At 33.9% G+C, this 18408-nt stretch overlaps 2 protein-coding genes and 2 long non-coding RNA genes across 6 annotated transcripts; 2 read left to right on the top strand and 2 right to left on the bottom strand.

The window, feature by feature from the left end:
- Positions 1-3779: 3779 nt before the first annotated feature.
- LOC140816957 (65-kDa microtubule-associated protein 3-like) lies at positions 3780-8945 on the top strand. Of its 3 annotated transcripts, none has more exons than XM_073176480.1 (13): positions 3780-4057; positions 4963-5050; positions 5156-5362; positions 5762-6010; positions 6114-6323; positions 6393-6548; positions 6680-6830; positions 6926-7071; positions 7158-7245; positions 7368-7441; positions 7534-7608; positions 7774-8053; positions 8291-8945. In XM_073176480.1, exons 2-13 carry the CDS (start codon positions 4985-4987, stop codon positions 8740-8742), a joined length of 2154 nt encoding a protein of 717 aa, XP_073032581.1. In that variant the 5' UTR covers positions 3780-4057; positions 4963-4984; the 3' UTR covers positions 8743-8945. The 3 variants fall into 3 exon arrangements, with proteins under 3 accessions (XP_073032581.1, XP_073032580.1, XP_073032579.1); XM_073176479.1 differs by having other exon boundaries at positions 3781-4015; positions 6920-7071; XM_073176478.1 differs by having other exon boundaries at positions 3781-4057; positions 6920-7071.
- A 903-nt stretch (positions 8946-9848) lies between these two features.
- On the bottom strand, positions 9849-10633 carry LOC140816706 (uncharacterized). The gene has a single exon (XM_073176122.1). It carries the CDS (start codon positions 10412-10414, stop codon positions 9917-9919), a length of 498 nt encoding a protein of 165 aa, XP_073032223.1. The 5' UTR covers positions 10415-10633; the 3' UTR covers positions 9849-9916.
- A 2011-nt stretch (positions 10634-12644) lies between these two features.
- Positions 12645-13271, top strand: LOC140817572 (uncharacterized). Its single transcript, XR_012114807.1, has 2 exons — positions 12645-12888; positions 13027-13271. It is a non-coding gene; the product is annotated as an uncharacterized lncRNA (long non-coding RNA).
- Positions 13272-14264: 993 nt separating this feature from the next.
- Positions 14265-15344, bottom strand: LOC140816269 (uncharacterized). The gene is made up of 3 exons (XR_012114519.1): positions 15231-15344; positions 14602-14663; positions 14265-14481 (listed from the first exon to the last, which is right to left on the bottom strand). It is a non-coding gene; the product is annotated as an uncharacterized lncRNA (long non-coding RNA).
- Positions 15345-18408: the final 3064 nt, after the last annotated feature.

Raw genomic sequence — 18408 nt, 5'->3', positions numbered from 1 at the left:
AAAATAATTAGGAAATGTATTTGGATATTCTAACAAACACAAGATAAAAATTTGTGTGAGACGGATATCTCATTTGTGTCATCAATGAAAAAATATTATTTTTTATGTTATGAGTATTAATTTTTTTTTGTGAATATTGGTAGGGTTGGCCCGTCTTACAGATAAAAATTCACGAGATTGTTTCATAAAAGACTTACTCCAAAGATAAAGCCGTGGTGGTGGTGTAAATTTAGAGTATATTTAAGTACATTTATAGATGCAGATATATAATTGATTTAAAATGAAGACTTAATTTATATCAAAACTCAGATATATCATCCACAAAATCTTTTATGAAAAAACTAAATTTTGAGAAATATCATTTTATATGAACTTATATACAAGAATTAGAAGAAAAAAATTAATAGTGGAATCCGTCTGATCTAAAGGAAAGAACAAATTTTATGCATCAAAATTGGCCACGTTTTCTCATTAATTTGATGGTCAAGTTCATATCAAATGGCAATCTTCCAAAAGAAAACCACTAAAAAAATACACATGTAATGTTATGCAATTACAAAAATAGTCCAGAAACATCCATCTCCCCAAACCCAATAAAATTGTACCTCTTTCAAAAGGGGGCTGAACACATCCATTTACATGTGATTTATGCTACATTGAAGGTCAATAACCATTGAAGAAGTTTAGGTAAATTGGGTGAACCGTGTGGGTAATTTACCAAGTCGGGTCGGGCTCTTTTCTTGGGAATGCTGACAACCAGGCAAAGCGATCTCGGGCTAATTGATATGCGCACTTGGAGAGAAAATAACGTTAGTAGGTCGTCGAAAGTATTTCTGTCATAGTCACTCTGACGCTTAAGTCAGTCAGTATTCATGCAAAAGAAATAAAAAAAGCTATGTAGTGAATATATGTGAAAAATGTCAAGTGAATATACAATGATCGAACAAACCCGAGTATTATAGGGGAGAATGTAATGGTGACATTATTTTCAGTGCACGATCACTTCTTCATGATTAAACAATTGCTCACGCCTTGCCTTTTGACACTGTTATGACTGACAATACATATTGTCTCTAGTCTTGTCACATGACAACTATACGCACTTGATTGACATACTGATGATTTCGATGTATGATGACCCATATCTGTGGGCCCATAATAGACACCTTTCTCGAGATGCTCGGGGACTAGCCATGATGTGACACAGAGGAGATTCTGATCCATGGAGACAGGGTCCTTAATATATTATCTTTGCTTTCTTATGATGCTCGGGCTATACTAAGAGCCCAGGCTTGTATGAATAGAATGTTACGTACCTAGAGATGGTTCAAATGAGGTACTATTTATTTACCCAATCAGGCTCTCAACTTGTCTTATCTTATCCTCCCGGGAGAAGCTCTGAGTTCCCGGTCTTTCTTACTATGCTTGAGTCATCCAACTCTTCCTGAGTCCAAAAATGACCAGGACTCTTTCTAAGATATCAACAATTGACATTACATGAAATAGAAAGAAAATATAAAATTAAAATTGGTATATCAACATCTGCAAGAATGAGAATAATTCATTATGTTATATTAAGGATTCATTTTAGATTGAAAGATTTGAAATTCCTAATCTAAATACATCATATTTGTTTTTGGGTGTTTTTAAAATTGAATATATATGAATACTATTCCATCCTCTATGTATGTATATATATATATATATATATATATATATATATATATATATATATATATATATATATATATATATATATATATATATATATATATATATATATCACTCAATTCAAACATAACATCAAGTTGTAGAGATTGATGCTCATTTTTTTCACTAGAAAAACCATAAATCTACTTGTCAAAACAATACTTTATATTTCCAACCGGAAAAGGTATATGGACCAAACCCCATTTTACCTTAGTGTCTATCCATATATGCCAATCACAAGTGGAAGTGACAAAAAATGTAGCACAATACAATGAGACCATATTTTGACATTGAAGGTATTTGAATAAATGTGAGGCTCAATTTAATGTCAAAATCACAATCAATTTCCCCGGGGGATCTTCTTATCTCACACTCATTTTGCTTCACACTCTTGGCTTTGATGGGAAGCCATGTAAGGTAAGTGTTCATTACTAGGATCCCACTTCAAAAGGCACTATCTTGAAAGAAATTTGCAACTCCAAATTCAAAGAAGTGCTTTGGTATGAGACATCATCATTTTCTTTCTTCCTTTTTTTAAGTGGAAAATGTATATGAAAGAACTAATGGATACGAAGATCACGCGAGTCCAATGATCTAATAATACTTTTTAAGATGAATTATGTTTTTTTACATTTTTTTTTAACTCAGAGAGGCGATTTGGATCCACCCCGGGGATGATGATCCATGCGCCTCTTTACATGTCTCACCACAAGTCATAAAGGTGGGTTGTGTTAGCATTATAAGACAACTTGTCCCCCATATTCAGAATCGGAGTAGGAGACATGTAAAGATAAAGAAGGTGCATTGAACTCTTTGCTATCACCTGTTGATTAACTGTCCGCACCCGTCGACATTTTGGTACAAGGTACAATTATTTGGTGATTCGAACGTGAGCCATTCCATTTCAAGATAAGAATGCATTAAATCGGTTCTCTTTTATAAAAATATAGTTTTTCCTAATTTAAATATGTTCTTATAGTTGTACTTTTATTTATTTTTTTCCGAGAAGAAATATTCGTTAGAATATAGAATATAAATTTAAAAATCGAGCATTACATGATTGCGTCATTCAAATTATCATTATTATTAATTATCTCATTCCACATGAATTATGAGAAGTATTTAAATTAGTCGATAAAAAATTAAAATATACTCGTGTAACAATTTGAGTTAAACATCCATTTTGTAAAGTAAGTTTGAATACGATTAATTTAATTTGTTATACAAATCTATTGTGTAGTCACATTAACGCATGCTTAGACCAAGTGTAACTAGTTGAAATTACAAGTTGGCTACTTAAAAGAAATTTAAGGATAATGGTACGATGGAGAAGAGAGATAATTAATTATTCGTCTCTCCAAAATTAGTAGTTTTTGGTTTTGAAATGTTCGAAAATTTCTAAATAAAAGAACTTTTTTATTATATTATATTATAGCTAGAATACAGGTATATATTTTTTAAGATTATTTTGCATTCGTAATTTCATATTATGTTCTTGATTTCTTGCCGTGATAAAATGATGTTGCATATAACTAAATGAAACTAAGTATATAATAGCTAAAATGTAAGTATTTTTTTTTTTATTTAAAAGATTAGTTGGTCAACTGATTTACTTGTGAACTCTTATTTCTATATGTACATTGTCATCTTCTCAAAAGACAAGCTTGGAAGCCATTGATGTATCATAATTGAAAAGATTAGATTTTCCAATTATTCACATGGAAAAACTCTTCAAATCTTATCATAACTATTTCCGAACTTGAATTGAAAAGAATTTAACATAAATTCAATACATGATATACTCATGATTAAGGTAGTTTGCATATTCCTATGTTTGTTGGGGTAGGTCTCTTGTGCGACGGTCTCACGAATCTTTATCTGTGAGACGAGTCAATCCTACCGATATTCATAGTAAAAAGTAATATTCTGAACATAAAAAATAATATTTTTTCATGGATGACCTAAATAAGAGATCTGTCTCACAAAATACGATTTGTGAGATCGTCTCACACAAATTTTTACATGTTCGTCGACGACGGAAAAATGTCATTAACTCATATTACCATTTCTAAGTTGTAACAGTCACCTGGCCAAGGTCAACCGACGATTATTAATTTTCCTTCTAAATCACTTTTGGCCGTGGCTTGAAATTTTTGAAAATCTCCTTTCCACTTCACTATAATTAACCACCCTCCTCTCTGTCTCATCTATAACGGTCAGATTTCTCGAAACTCCAGCTCCCTAATTCTCTCCCTCTCGCTTCACCTCAAAACGCAAATTCGCGGATCCATTTTCCAGAACTGCGGTAATTCAAGAATTTTAATCACTCCTCTAGTTTATATATAAGGTATGCTGTTGAATCTATGTTTAGTTTCTCTTTTTTTTTTAATGTTATTTTTATTATGCTGGGAATGAAACAAAATTGGCGAACCTGTGAACACATTTTCATATAATTTGGAAATTGTGTATTCAGTTTTATGAGGTAATAATTCAGACGAGGGTTGTTTTGGGTGCGGAGAGGCCAAAAGTTCATGGTTCGTTTTCTAATTCGATTTTCAAGTACGACGGTTTTTGACCTGGAAAAATCTGAGCTTTAGTTTTTTGAGATGACGCGGGGGGTGGGGGTGTGTAAATAATATTTGATACCTGACGTTTTTCTATTAGTGAAATCATTTAGGGCTTTTAATTTAGCTTCTAATCATATACAATATATGCTTTTGAGTCAAGACAGACAGGGTCTACCTTTTTATTTATTTTTACTCGAGTAAATGCCAGTTGAGCCATTGTCACATCGAACTTTAGTTGTTCTTGTTTTCATTTTTCTGTTAACTGTCCGGATGAAGAGAACCGGAAGATTATAAAAATAAATAAACAAACTAACAATATGCATTTTTTTGGTTTCACAACATGGTGCATATGATTTAACACAATTTCAGTTTGCTACGTACAAGCAAGGAAATCATCAAAGAATAGTAAGCATTTGGAAATTCATTGCATCAAAAAACTTTGATGCTCATTCAAGAGTCTGTGACGCTAATTGATAGAAACTGCTACGTTTCTATGGCTTTCAATTATTGTATCTTTTCTGAAAGATATCGAGTCCTTGGTATCAAATTGATGGATTAAAGATTACGTGATTCAAATGCATTTAAAAATCCTCCCGACCCAAAAAGCACTGTTGTATAATCGATAGTTATAGAGTATGATATCTATTGTGCTTATGACCTTACTAATATATGGCTTCTGTGGCAGGTATAACCACTTTAAAATTTCGATGGGTCAAAGGAATCTACTTTCGCATCTGGAAACATCATGCGGAACTCTACTAAAAGAATTGCAGGTTTTCTCACCGTTAATTTGTCACTTGCTTATGGCGTCTACCCCTCCTGATTTCCTTTATCTATTTGACTGTTATTATCCAATGTGTTGCTGGTAAACTATTCAGATAATATGGGACGAGGTTGGTGAATCTGCTTCCGAAAGGGACAGAATGTTGCTTCAACTTGAACAAGAATGTATGGAGGTGTACCGAAGAAAAGTAGATCAGGCTAACAAAGATAGAGCTCAGCTAAGGCTAGCAATTGCTGATGCTGAAGCTGAGCTTGCTGCAATCTGCTCTGCAATGGGAGAGATGCCAGTGCACACTAGGCAGGTAAGGCTTAAGAAGTTAAAAGCTCTGAGTCATTCATGTAATTATTTTATAATGACATTGCGATATGCATTTTTGTTCCTTCGGTTGTGAATGTACGAACATAATAACTTAGACGTTTGTGTTAAAATTATTCAGTTTCAACTGCTGATCAGTATTATAGTCCTACACAGTTTTTTATGGGCAGAGGCGTAGAGTCTTATAGCATGAGCTCATATTGACCTTAACTATGAGATATCGTGGTTTAAAAGTCATTTCCTGAAAACTAGCTCTCAAGATCGACATGAGTTTGATATATGTTTTGATAAACATTACCCCCGCAGAGAATAGGTAACTACAGAAAAAAGATTAAAATTTTGACCATGGATATTATCTCACCATTATCGCTGGTCTTTTGTGCAGGCTGATCAAAACCCTAGAAGCCTGAAAGCTGAACTCACAGCTATCCTTCCACAGATAGAGGAGATGCAGAACAGGAAATGTGACAGGAAGAATCAAATTATAGCTGCCTTAAAGGAGCTACATACGATAAAAAATGAGATCTATTCAGGAGGGTATACTTTTAGTAATACAGATGTAGATGAAACAGATTTGTCTTCTAGAAAGCTCGAAGAAGTGCACAGAGAGCTTAAAGCACTTCAAGAAGAAAAGGTTGTCCTTCATAAATACCTTCATCAATTTGACATGGTTTTCTTGTTCCCCTCTGATACTCTTTTGTATGTGTGATATTTCTATTTCTGACCTTTGGTTTCAGAGTGCACGTTTGAATCAGATTGTGGACTATTTGAACCTTGTTTATACCTTGTGCTCAGTCCTTGGTTTAGATTTTAAACAAACTGTGAGTGAGATTCACCCAAGTTTAGGAGAATCGGAAGGCTCAAAAAGTATTAGCGATCATACCTTGCAGCAGTTGGAAACTTCTATACAAAGACTGCAAGAACTTAAAATACAGAGAATTCAGCAGGTGAATATTTTAGATTAACGATATCCCTTTGTGTTGTAATCTAGGCAGTTTAACTCTGAAATTTAATAGTTACAAGATCTCACTACTTCATTACTGGAGCTCTGGAAATTGATGGACACGCCTGTTGAAGAGCGACAGATAGTTCAACAGGTCACTTGTAACATAGTTGCTGCAGAAGAGGAGATAACAGAACCTGAGATGCTTTCTGTCAACTTCATAAATCATGTGAGTCTAGGTCTTTTATTTGGGGTCGATGATTGTATAAATTTGTCTTACTTTGACGGTTCACTTTATTTTTCAATTGAGGGTTGAAATGTATATTGGTTCTGAAAGTAATTAAATCATGTTTGTGGCAGGTCAAGGCGGAAGTTTCCCGGTTGGAAGAGTTGAAAACAAGAAAATTGAAAGAGCTTGTTTTGAAAAAGAAAGCAGAGATAGAGGATATTCATAGAAAAACACATCTTATTCCAGAAACAGATGAAGCAATGGATACTGTAATTGAGCCTGGTATTTTCTTTTATGTGAAACACAGTTGTCAATCTTTCCTTCAGAAGTTCGTTTGCATCCTCATTTTTTAGTTTCTTGATCAATTGAAGGAGCAGTTGATGCCGCTTGTGTACTAGAGAAAATTGAGCTTCAAATATCTAGGGCCAAGGAGGAAGCTCTCAGCAGGAAAGATATCCTAGAAAAGGTTGAGAAGTGGATTGCTGCATGTGAAGAGGAGAGCTGGCTCGAGGAGTATAATAGGGTTTGTTTCTACAATTTGCTGTTGATTACAAAATGAGTTTTGACCATTAGATTAGTCAAAATAACTTTTAGTTTTATTCAACATAGGATGATAACCGCTATAATGCTGGGAGGGGTGCTCATCTTACTCTAAGACGTGCTGAAAAAGCTCGTGTGTTGGTCAATAAACTTCCAGGTATATTTACACCATGCATTAGTAGAAGAGCCTTCTGTTCTTAGTACCCCCTACAGTGAAAAATGTGGCTAATGCATTTTTGAATTTGATAATATATTTATCATCATAATTTTGTGGAATAGCAATGGTGGATACATTGGCCTCAAAGATCGTAGCATGGGAAAATGAGAAAGGATCATATTTTATTTACGATGGTGTAAGTGTTACCCTTTTATCACAAGTAATTTTTCTATCAATCCTTAAATTTTTTTGGGTAAAATTTACCTTTGGTTGTCATTTGCTCTCTAGGTTCGCCTTCTTTCTATGCTGGAAGGATATATGGGTCTACGGCAAGAAAAAGAATTGGAGCAAAGAAGACAAAGGGTATGCATACGGCTTGTACCTTTTAAATTTTAATTTCTAGCTAAACACCAGAACTCTTGACTTCTCAAGAAAAAGGACATTATTACCCGTTCACCATCTCTTTTCATCTCCATTACTAAATCTCTCTCACACTGGTATTGGTGTCTATCATTTTTTTCACATCAGAACGAGAAGAAACTTCAAGGGCAGTTACTGACAGAGCAGGAGGTTCTTTATGGTTCAAAACCAAGCCCCATGAAGAACCCAAGTGCAAAAAAAGGATCTAGATTGTCATATGGCGGCCCAAGCAATAGAAGACTTTCTCTTGGAGGGCCCGTGCTTCAGACTCATAAACCTGATCTGCCCCCTGCAAAAGCTACTCCTAATGCATGCACTGCCAAAAAGAATGAACGTATAAACCTGGACCGTTTTAGAGACGATGGCTTTGCAGCTGCTCTGTCTTCCGGTAAAGTTTTTCCTCTGTTTTCTGGTTAAAGCTCCTTTTAGTTCCACGGACATCACTACTATTGTCTTAAAACATCAAGACGTGGGAATAAGGTTTTTGAAACTTGGCGAAAAGGTCTAGTAAGAAGAATAAGGTTCCCAAACATGGCATGTAGCTCGTGTATGGATGGATGAATGGTATTTTGTCGTAGACAAAATTCTCCCAGAGTGTAAATATTTTTTTATTTTTTGATCTCAGGGGGTAGAGGTTTGGACATAGTTGGCCTTCCCTTGAAGCTTCATCCTTTCGATGTATCAAATGCTTGGGATCTTGAGTCGCCCATAACACGGAAACCATTCTCTCCCATTTCTTCCACGGATTCATCAAACTCCAATGCAACAAATATGTTGGAAGATCTACACAAAAAACATAGTGAATTGTTGCAGAAGACTCTTCTCACAACAAGCAACAACACACAGTTCGGTACTCCTCCCAAGATTCTCCACACAACCCAGGGAGAAAATAGGACGCCCCAAACAATGCCAGTCCCGGTACCTTCCACGCCCTCAACAGTGTACATTCCAATGCAGACGGGTTTAACACCAGCTCCTACAGACAAGTCAATTGAAGAAGAGATTGAATATTCGTTTGAGGAGAGGAGAGCGGGATTTGTACTTCCCAGATCATTACATTCTACGATTGTGACATGAGCATGAATTGTTGAATGTGATATCGTAAACTGATGAGATCATGCTCATTCTGCGTTGGGTTGTGTGAATCATGGGGTGTTTAGTCAATTCAAATGTCTTTACACCCCTGTAATAGTCTATGTACAAATGAGCATGGACTGAAACATTGAATTTGCTCTAGTTCTATATCCAACGTGAGTTCTATCAAAAGTTACTGGTCGGTCTTTTGGTTTTCGGAGAATGCATGGATGTTATTTATCTTGTGTATCAATTTTTTATTTTAACTGTGCACCAGAATATTAGTCCTATACTACTATTGTTGTGCCACAAGCCAATGGGCAAACTCGATCCATCAACTACTATTGTTGTAACACAAGCCAATGGGCAAACTCGATCCATTCATCTCAACTATTGTTGTAACACAAGCCAATGGGCAAACTCGATCCATTCATCTCAATGTTGAGTGATATTGTTTGTTATCTCTCAAAATAAAGTTTCTTTTTTTCCTTTTTGGAATATGCATTTTTTTTATGTGTGTGTATAAAAAAAATTGAGCTCCCAATGCTTGAAATAATATTATTTTGTACAGTAAAAATTATTATCTTTGTGAACTCATAAAATCTTCTTGTCTGCTGATGCAAATTGGATAACTACTTGCAGATATTTATTCACAACAAAGCAAGATAAGCTATGTTTCTTCTGCTTGTGATCTGGACTAAAGAAAAAAACAAAAACAGAAAGTTGAAAATAATTTAATATTAAACTTTCCAAAATACTCTAAATCTATTCCTCAATAGATTGGAAGTTTCTAGCCATAGATTTTTGGAGAGTGAAATGTGTGTTGCTCGCGTGTGATGGTATAATAGTGCGGGAAGACGTAGCAGTTGATGACTGACATTATTTTGAATTTAAATAGCTACTCAAAATATCATATCAGACTAATGAATACTCCAATATTCTAAATCAAGATTGTTGGGATATTTGGAAAAATAGACCTGATTTTCGATATTTTGATTTAAGCTCGGTCAGTTTTATTTCTTGATGGAGACAAGAAACAGATATAACTCTAATATATTTTGAAAAAATAAAATCAAGATTATAATTGAAATACATTACCGAATGTCATATTTTAAAATAATAATCGATCTTCTTTGTTCACGAACTGAATAAACCATAGAGTCCAAAAGTGTACAAATCAAGAAAATGTTTTGAGTTTTTCATCCCTCCATCCCCTGTTTGTTTTCGCAATAAATTCCTCGATTCTCTCTCTCAATTCATCATCTTCTTCTTTGTCAGCATCGCTTTCTTCTTCGATGATAATATCATCCATGGCTATGCTGACAGACCACAACTTTTCCTCATCGTGGTTAGATTTCATCGACTCGTTAGCCTTTTCAGACGAAGAAACTGTGTTTTCCTTTAAATTTTCGACATTACGAGTGATCAGAAAAGGCCTGTTTTCATCGGCCATGCCGACAGATGATAATCGATCTTCTTTGTTCACTTTGATGGAATCAGCCGATGAAGAAGCAGCATCTTTCTTGAGATTTTCATCGCTGAGAAAAGGGCTGCTTTCGTCGGGTTTTGAGCTGCCACTCACCAGTATAATGCCAATGATGAGGTTGCAGAAACAGAAAACAGCAAGGGAATTTGATGCAGCTAAGGTGAAGAATTCAAGTGTGGAATCCAGCATTTTCTTTGGATTTGATGGAAATTGGTGAGTGAATATTCAATATTTTGAGTATTAACAGGAATTGGGTAGAGGATTTTTGAATGGAAATGTTGGTAATGGATCAAGCATTTTTTATAGGGTTTTGTTTGGATGAGAAAAAATGTGTCTCAGAAGCTTTAAAAGTCAAAGGTGTAAGGTGCAAGCTGAAATAAAATAAATTGGGATTCTGAAATAAAATAAATTGGGTGTCTATATATGAATCCAATATAAAACAAGTGAGTTAGTTTTTCGTGAGAGAGTGTCACGTAACTTTATTTGTGAGAGGGCCAACTCGACTCATACATATAATAAAAAAGAAATTGTTGACATAAAAACTAATATGTTTTCATGAATTAGATCAGATTGGATATTTATCTAATAAAATTAATTTATGAAACGATCTCAAGAGAATTTTTTTTTTAAAAATAATTAATGAATTGCGAGCAATAAGTTGGCTGATTAAATGTTTTGGAACCACCCTTTATATATGCCCACGTCAATTTTTTATGGTTTTCTAACAGATAAGTTATTTAATCACATATATATCTTCAAATGTTTAATTTTAAATAATGATGATGTTATTTTCACACAGAATAGAGTAAATTGATGAACCTTAAAAAATTCCAATATGTATTAAAAAAAAATTGTGTCTGGATTGACTGATTTGATTTGGAAAGATAAATTTAACTCGATAAATGTTGGTTTGAACGATTTCAAATTAAATTACATAAAAGCTGAATGTTGAATTTTCATGGCTCGGATTTAACAATCATATTGATTGTATCTCTCTCTGAAAAATTAGAAACCAAATAGGATTTGAATCATTTAATGGAGTTAAGACCTTCGCAATGTTGCGATTGAAATGATTTTGCTTCCCAATGAAGTTAATTTGTGGATGAATAAGAGCCAGGACTAAGTCACAAAGCTAACCACCTAATCCACAGCAAAAGAGGGGATCGAGTTAATAAAATTTTCACCGCCAAATGGAGTAGCTAACTTGGAGGTGCTTTTAGTGAATATTCATATGAAATACTTGATCTATTTTATTAGGTCCTCTTGGTGCGAAAGATATAATACTAGTTGATTATGTATCTTTATTTCAGAATGAAATGATCTGCTATATTTGATATTTCAAATCGTGCTGCACTTTGTTCAAACAAACTCCGTTGGCACGAATTATAAAAAATTAAATGTACCAAACATTATATACAAGTAAAATACAGTAAAGCACATATAAATCATCTGATTCATTTTTCTCTTTGAAAAAAATATATCAAATGACAAATGAATAAAATAATTCATTGTTGATTTTTTTTAAAATAATAATAAATTTATTTCTGTGATTTATATATAATATTCGGTGTTTTTATTTTTTATAGTTCGTGCAAACAAGATTTGTTTAAGCAAAGTATAATACGATCCAGAGCACAAAATATAATATTTGGTGCTTTTATTTTATTACCTGTCTTATTTTTATTAAATTATCAGTGTGCATTTTGAAAGGCTGTATGTGATGCCCCTCAACTCGGAGCCATTGCTGTTTTTTTAGATTGTCAGCTTATGAAGATATTAGGGGATAGCAGTTCAAGGGTTGGCCTAAATTCAAACTTTTTTCAATAAATTTAAAGACTGAATTTGGCCTGAATGAAGCTTATATTACCATAAATAAATAACAAAACACAAACAACATGTTACAGAACAAATAGAGAATTTTCACCACAATCCTCCACAAAGCATCAACAAAATCGCGTTACAAGTTATCATTGAGGCCAACTCACTCTTAAATTTATTGGAAAAAGTTTGAATTTACACCAACCCTTGAACTGCTTTCCCCTATGATATCTCATGGATGTGGTGCTCGTTACCTCTGGCTCATCCTTAGCCCAAATAGAATACAGGTCCATGACAGACCCAAGTATTCTCCTATAAATACCAGGTTTGAGCGTATGATAATTCATTCATTATATTGTTTTTCAGCAGCACCCTTAGTTGCTCCCCAGCTATATACTCAGTCTCTGACTTGAGCGTCGGAAGGGCTACGCCAGGACACCCTCCCGACCGCCATCTAACGGTCTTCTTCGTGATTTCAGACTCAGGACGAATTCGAATCTTGCGTCTGGACTAGTGACACTTCGTGATTTTTTTGCACCTAAAATTCACCCTAATTTCTTCATAAGATGACAATCTAAGATGAAGTAATAAAGTAAAAATGGGCAAGATTTGAAATTTTAGGCCCATTCCCATCCATGAGCCTGTTCGAGCTAGGCCCAGTGCTTTTAATTATATTAATCATAATCATCACCGTTGGCGTAAACTGCGAGTCACCAATCCTCCCGCCATCGCCGCCCTTTCTCTCGACCTTCGGTAGCATTTGAGCATACATTTCTCTCTGTGGCAATTGGTAACTATACTTTTCAGCAATTTCATTCCCATGAGGTCATGGAGCACAATTTGAGGTGTATTGGTTGGTTATACAGGAACTAATTTCCTTTATTCGATTTTTTGATGAATCCAAACGATGCAAGTATTACTCTCTAAACTGTTGAATTTGCGGCATAATTGGTATTTATTCTTACAGCGATTGACCTTTTCAGCTCCCCAGACGTTGTTAAGCAGATCACTTCAATCAGTATAGAACCTGGTGTAGAGGTTGAGGTTACAATCGCTGATTCGTAGTCATTCATTCACATGTGCTGTATTTCTGATCTCCCTGGTAAGACTAGAAGCTTTCATCACAATCCAGGAATTAAAGTTTCAACAGGAGTTTTTGTGTCGAGCAGTGGGTTGTTCATTTATGTGCTCTTGAGGCCTTAAATCAAAGTTTCAACAAGCTCGTCAATCGAAACAGTCTCACTTATATTTATTTATGAGAACTTTGTTTATATTTACAATAAAAAGTAATATTTTTTTAACTGGAAAACAGTAAACCAATATTGCTTATATGGCATCAATTCTCTCTTACATGACTCTTATTTTCAAATAAAACTCATGTTACACATATTAAACTTCATCTAAGCAAAAAATAAATCGTTCGACACCCGATATTTCAAAATAAAAGGAAAAAATTTCATTTTGTTTATATGGATTTTTAAAGAGAAATTTTGTTATATGTAATATAGTTTTATCATAGCTACATGGGCTAGTTAGGAAAATATCGATGTCAAATTATTAATATTAGTTAGATTTAATGATTTTGACAAAAAATGACCAAAATCCAAACCATATAAGTTATTGAATGAAAACTAAATTTTTTAAAAAAATACATAAATATAAAAAAACGAAAACAACTTACCTGACCAAAATCCCAATTTTTCATTTAATATTTTGATGTTTTCAACAACTAATTCGATGAATGAATTCTACTGAGAAATAAACAAAATATGAAAAAACAAAATCCTATGTCATGCCACCCGTTGCTCGAGCTCGCTCCGATATTAATAATTAATTTGTTATTAATTAATTTAAGAAGCTTTGACTGTCAAGGATCTTAAAACAATCGCAAATCCCAAGTTAAATTGAAAATTATCGCCGAATTATCTTAACAGTTCAACTTACTTTTTAAGATATTAATTTACTCAAAATATATTCAACTATTCACATTTATTCTTATATGTGAGGTCCATGATTTTTTATTTTTATCACGTACGCACATATAAAAGTGAATACGAACGTAATATCATAACACTAACATGAAGTCATTTAGTGCAAAATAGACTAAGAAATGATGAAATTAACTTTCGAATATAACCAAAAGCACGGATATATCGCCAAATATATGATAAACAAGGGGAAAATAAGGGAAAAAAAAAGAGACTTAAAAAGGTAACAATCTTATGTTTTGTGTATGACATAGTTTAAAGTATCTTTATGAAATAAAACTTGTATAAAAGTAATCTAGTTAAAATTAAATATCGGATTTATTAGTTGTGAATTGGAGATTTCCGATGCGGTGGCTCATAGTCCGTCACTATTAAATTTTCTTCACTGAAAATTGATGAATTCAATGATTTTCCTCTTCCCTTGAGTTGTGGCTGTGACCCCTTTTCACCCTACATACACATTATATATATAGCGTCACAAATTTTTTTTTATGAAAACTTTTTAAAAATAATAAATTTTTATTAAAAATAATCTTTTTTTATGTAAAAAAAATAGAGTTTAGAAATTACCTCTAATTTGGTTGTATTCGTCATGGCACTGTGAAGCCAAGACTCCCATTCTTCATCACTTCCTGCATCATGCCCAATAACTGGTCAAATATATGAAATACTTTACTTTGGGGGTTTATAAGACCTCAAAGAAAATTTATGCGATAAACTCTATAGAGTAAGTATTTTATGAGACGGTCTCACGAATCTTTATCTATGAGACGGGTTACCATACCGATATTCACAATAAAAAATAATACTCTTACCATTAAAAGTAATATTTTTTCATAGATGACTATGTCTCACAAAATACGATTTATGAGATCGTCTCACACAAGTTTTTGCCTAATTTTACACGAAGAGAAATTTTCCCTGAATAGAAAAACCATTAAGGTTTAGTAGAGTCAACATCAATCCAATGACTTTCGAACATAGAGAGAAGTTCTTCCGATTTAAGATAGATGAAACATTCGTACGTTTAAGTTTTGAATTGAATTTTTATGCATGTCATATTAATAAATGAATACAACACACGCACGCACATTGCTCGAGATTAGTGATCCAAAATTTAAGCATGCCAAATATTTTATTGCTAAATTTCTTGATTATTAGTTTTTATAGATTGATAGGCTTGAGTGTAGCTAGTACACCTGAATTGTTCCTTGTGCCTCCATTTTTCTTGTGAAGGATATCTTCTTCTTCCTTTGCTTTTGAGTTCTCCGAATCTTTCGAGTTGCGACTTAGTTCAAACTTTTCTTGAATCTGCGAGCAATTAAAGGAACAAATGAAGATCTAATTTATCAATGAGGATCAACAATTAATGTTACTACCAAGAAAACATTAATAACTCGACGAAGTGTGTTGTTGTGTTGATCAAAAGATTTGAGTTGCATTAATAATTATGACAACAAATATGTTAAAAAAATATGAAAATAGGGGCAATGTTTTCTTCACATCTTCTCCCAAGTCAAATCAATACTCATATAAATTGAATTAAACATATAAAATCTGTCGATTAATTTATGTAGAAAATTCAGAAATAAACTTACCTCGTGAGGTGGAAACATCTGATGACGAATATTCAGAATTGGCCGAGCACTGCATTTGCATGCATGCATGAATAAAATAAAATACAAAATAAAGAAATAAGATCTAGCCATCATTATTATATAATTTATGGACGACAGAGCAAAGATATATGTTGTCTGAGAATAATAAAACAAATTCGAGTAGAAAATATCAGAAATATAAAAGCGACTCGAGTGTCGAGTGACTGATTTGAGGTGACTCGGTTTTATAGTGGAAAGGGAGAATTTTACGGGGATGGGAGCCCATATATTATTAGTTCAGTGGTACTACTGAATTTTCTGACTTTAGATTTTCTACCGACAACAATTTATATATTTTTCAGTCAAAGGGTTTTGGAAATCTGATTTTTAACAGAGATTTTAAATATTGTTGAAAATTTGAAAGTATGTTTGATCAGGTAATTATAAAAATCTAATATATTATCGGATTATGTTAATTGTCCCATATCGGTTGGATAAATAACCTTTGAGTGGTATATATGAGATTGGACAATCCTCTCCCCTTGCGCTAGCTTTTGGGGTTGAGTTAGGTCCAAGTTCCAATCTTAACATGTTATCAGAGCCAGGATTTCACAGTTATGTGTTGGACTGCCTATAATTAGGCCACCCGTTCTACCCATAATTGGGTCATTTGTAAACTCCACGCTCCAGATGTTCATTCCTGGGCGTGAGAGGGGTGTGTTAATTGTCCCACATCGGTTGGATAAATAAATTTTGAGTAATATATATGGGATTGGACAATCCTCCCTCCTTGAGCTAGCTTTTGAGGTTGAGTTAGGTTCAAGTTCCAATCTTATCAAATGAGAATGAAACTAAAATTAGTTGTCGAATTACAAGTGATACCCCATGAATAGATGTGTCCATTATCCATGGCTCATCCTTAGCTCAAATAGAAGACATGTTTATCACGGGCCCAAGTACCCTCCTATAAATACTAGGTTTGAGTGTTCAGTTCATTAATTGACTATGTTGTTTTTCAGCAGCATTGCTCTCCTTATATCACCAGTCTCTGACTTGAGCGTCGGAGGGGCTATGCCGGGATACCCTCCCGATTCCCTTCTAACGGTCTTATTCGTGATTTCAGGCTCAAGACAATCTCGAAATCTGTGTCTGGACTAGTGACACTTGCTGGAATCGGACCCTAAATTTTCCGTGAGTATCAATAAGATTATAACCGATTCAACAAAAAATATAAGGTAAAACGATCACACTATCCTTACTACTACTAAAATCAATATTTTGCGTCACTTAAATTTGAAATTAAAATGTTGGCTAAAAATAAAAAGTGTGCAGTATGAAAGACAAAATCGACTGCCGTGATGGATAAGACGTAAGCTTCATATGAGCTGCCTGCCTGCCTGCCTGCAAGGCTTGTCTTGTCTCTGTGCACATTTTTCAACAGTGCTGTTCGGTCCCATTTTCATTCCAAGGCAAAAAGACAACTCAAATTAGCACTTCAATCGATAAGACACCACCCCCAACAAATTCGAATATTGGTTGGCTCTGCATTTTTTGCTTGAAAATAAATTTATATGACAAGGTGGATTGTTTATTGAAACTATATGGTCGTTTTTCACGTCATTTGTGATTTTGATATTTTTACATTTTGGGTCATGAAAAATATGATCTTTGTGAAGTTAGATCGTCTCCAAATAATTCACCTGATTTTAGGATTTCACCTATTACCTATATTAATTAAATTTATTAATTGATTGATTAATTTTGAGCTTGCACGAATATGTAATAGTATATTCCTTAAATCATGTTTGTAATTGGATCAAACATCAATGAATTGGTCTGGTTTGCTTGTCCAGTTCTTTACTATTTGTCTTCTCCTGCTTGAACCTCTTCAACCTACATCTGACTCTAATTCTCTGTCTGTTTCCCTTTCATATGTATCAGTTTCTATGGATGTGTGACTTTCTTATGAAGTAAGCCCTACTTGGTTCCACCATGTATTTATGTATTATCGATGTTAGTTTATATAATATAGGCACAAATTTTGATTAAAGATGGAAAAGCATCTATAGAACGTTCCTGTTTATCGACAGCTACACCGACAAGGAAATAAAACTTCACTTATTGATTCTCACTGAAAATTTAGAGTCCGATTCCGGTAAGTGTCACTAGTACATACGCAGGTTTAGAAATTGCCCTGAGCCTGAAATCACGAATAAGACCGTTAGAAGGGGGCTGAAAGGATGTCTAAGCGTAGCCACTCCGTCGCTCAAGTTAGCGACTGAAGATATATGAGAGGAGCAGCTAAGAGTGCTGCTGAAAACAATATAGTGAATCTACTATCATAGCCTCAAACCTGATATTTATAGGAGAATCCTTGGACCCTTAATTATCTATAGCCGAAAGCTCCATAATAAGTGAATGGCTTACAACCCCATCTGACACAATTATTATATAAAGGTCTTAATTATATCATGTTCGAGACACAATTCATGTTGTAACAAACTTCTTCCCAAATTTAAAATAAAAATAAAAATCGAGCTCTTTTGACTACTTCAAAACCATAGTGCATGATATCCCTTGATGACTTGCAATTTAAATTAATTAATATTGAGGATTCGAGAAACATGATGACAACATTTATCAAAAAGTGTCGATGGCCTCATCTTCTTGTCTAGTTATATTTATCCAAATTTCAGGCGTGTTTGCTGCTAATTTGCACCTTAATTCAATGTAAAAAGGTGAAAATGGATCTATAATTTAGCCCTTGTCTTGGAATGCT

Source organism: Primulina eburnea, chromosome 16 (assembly GCF_022965805.1).
Source record: "Primulina eburnea isolate SZY01 chromosome 16, ASM2296580v1, whole genome shotgun sequence".
NCBI classification, from domain to species: domain Eukaryota; kingdom Viridiplantae; phylum Streptophyta; class Magnoliopsida; order Lamiales; family Gesneriaceae; genus Primulina; species Primulina eburnea.
Note: the sequence above shows the minus strand (reverse complement) of the source record. Positions and strands in the feature narration are given on the sequence as shown.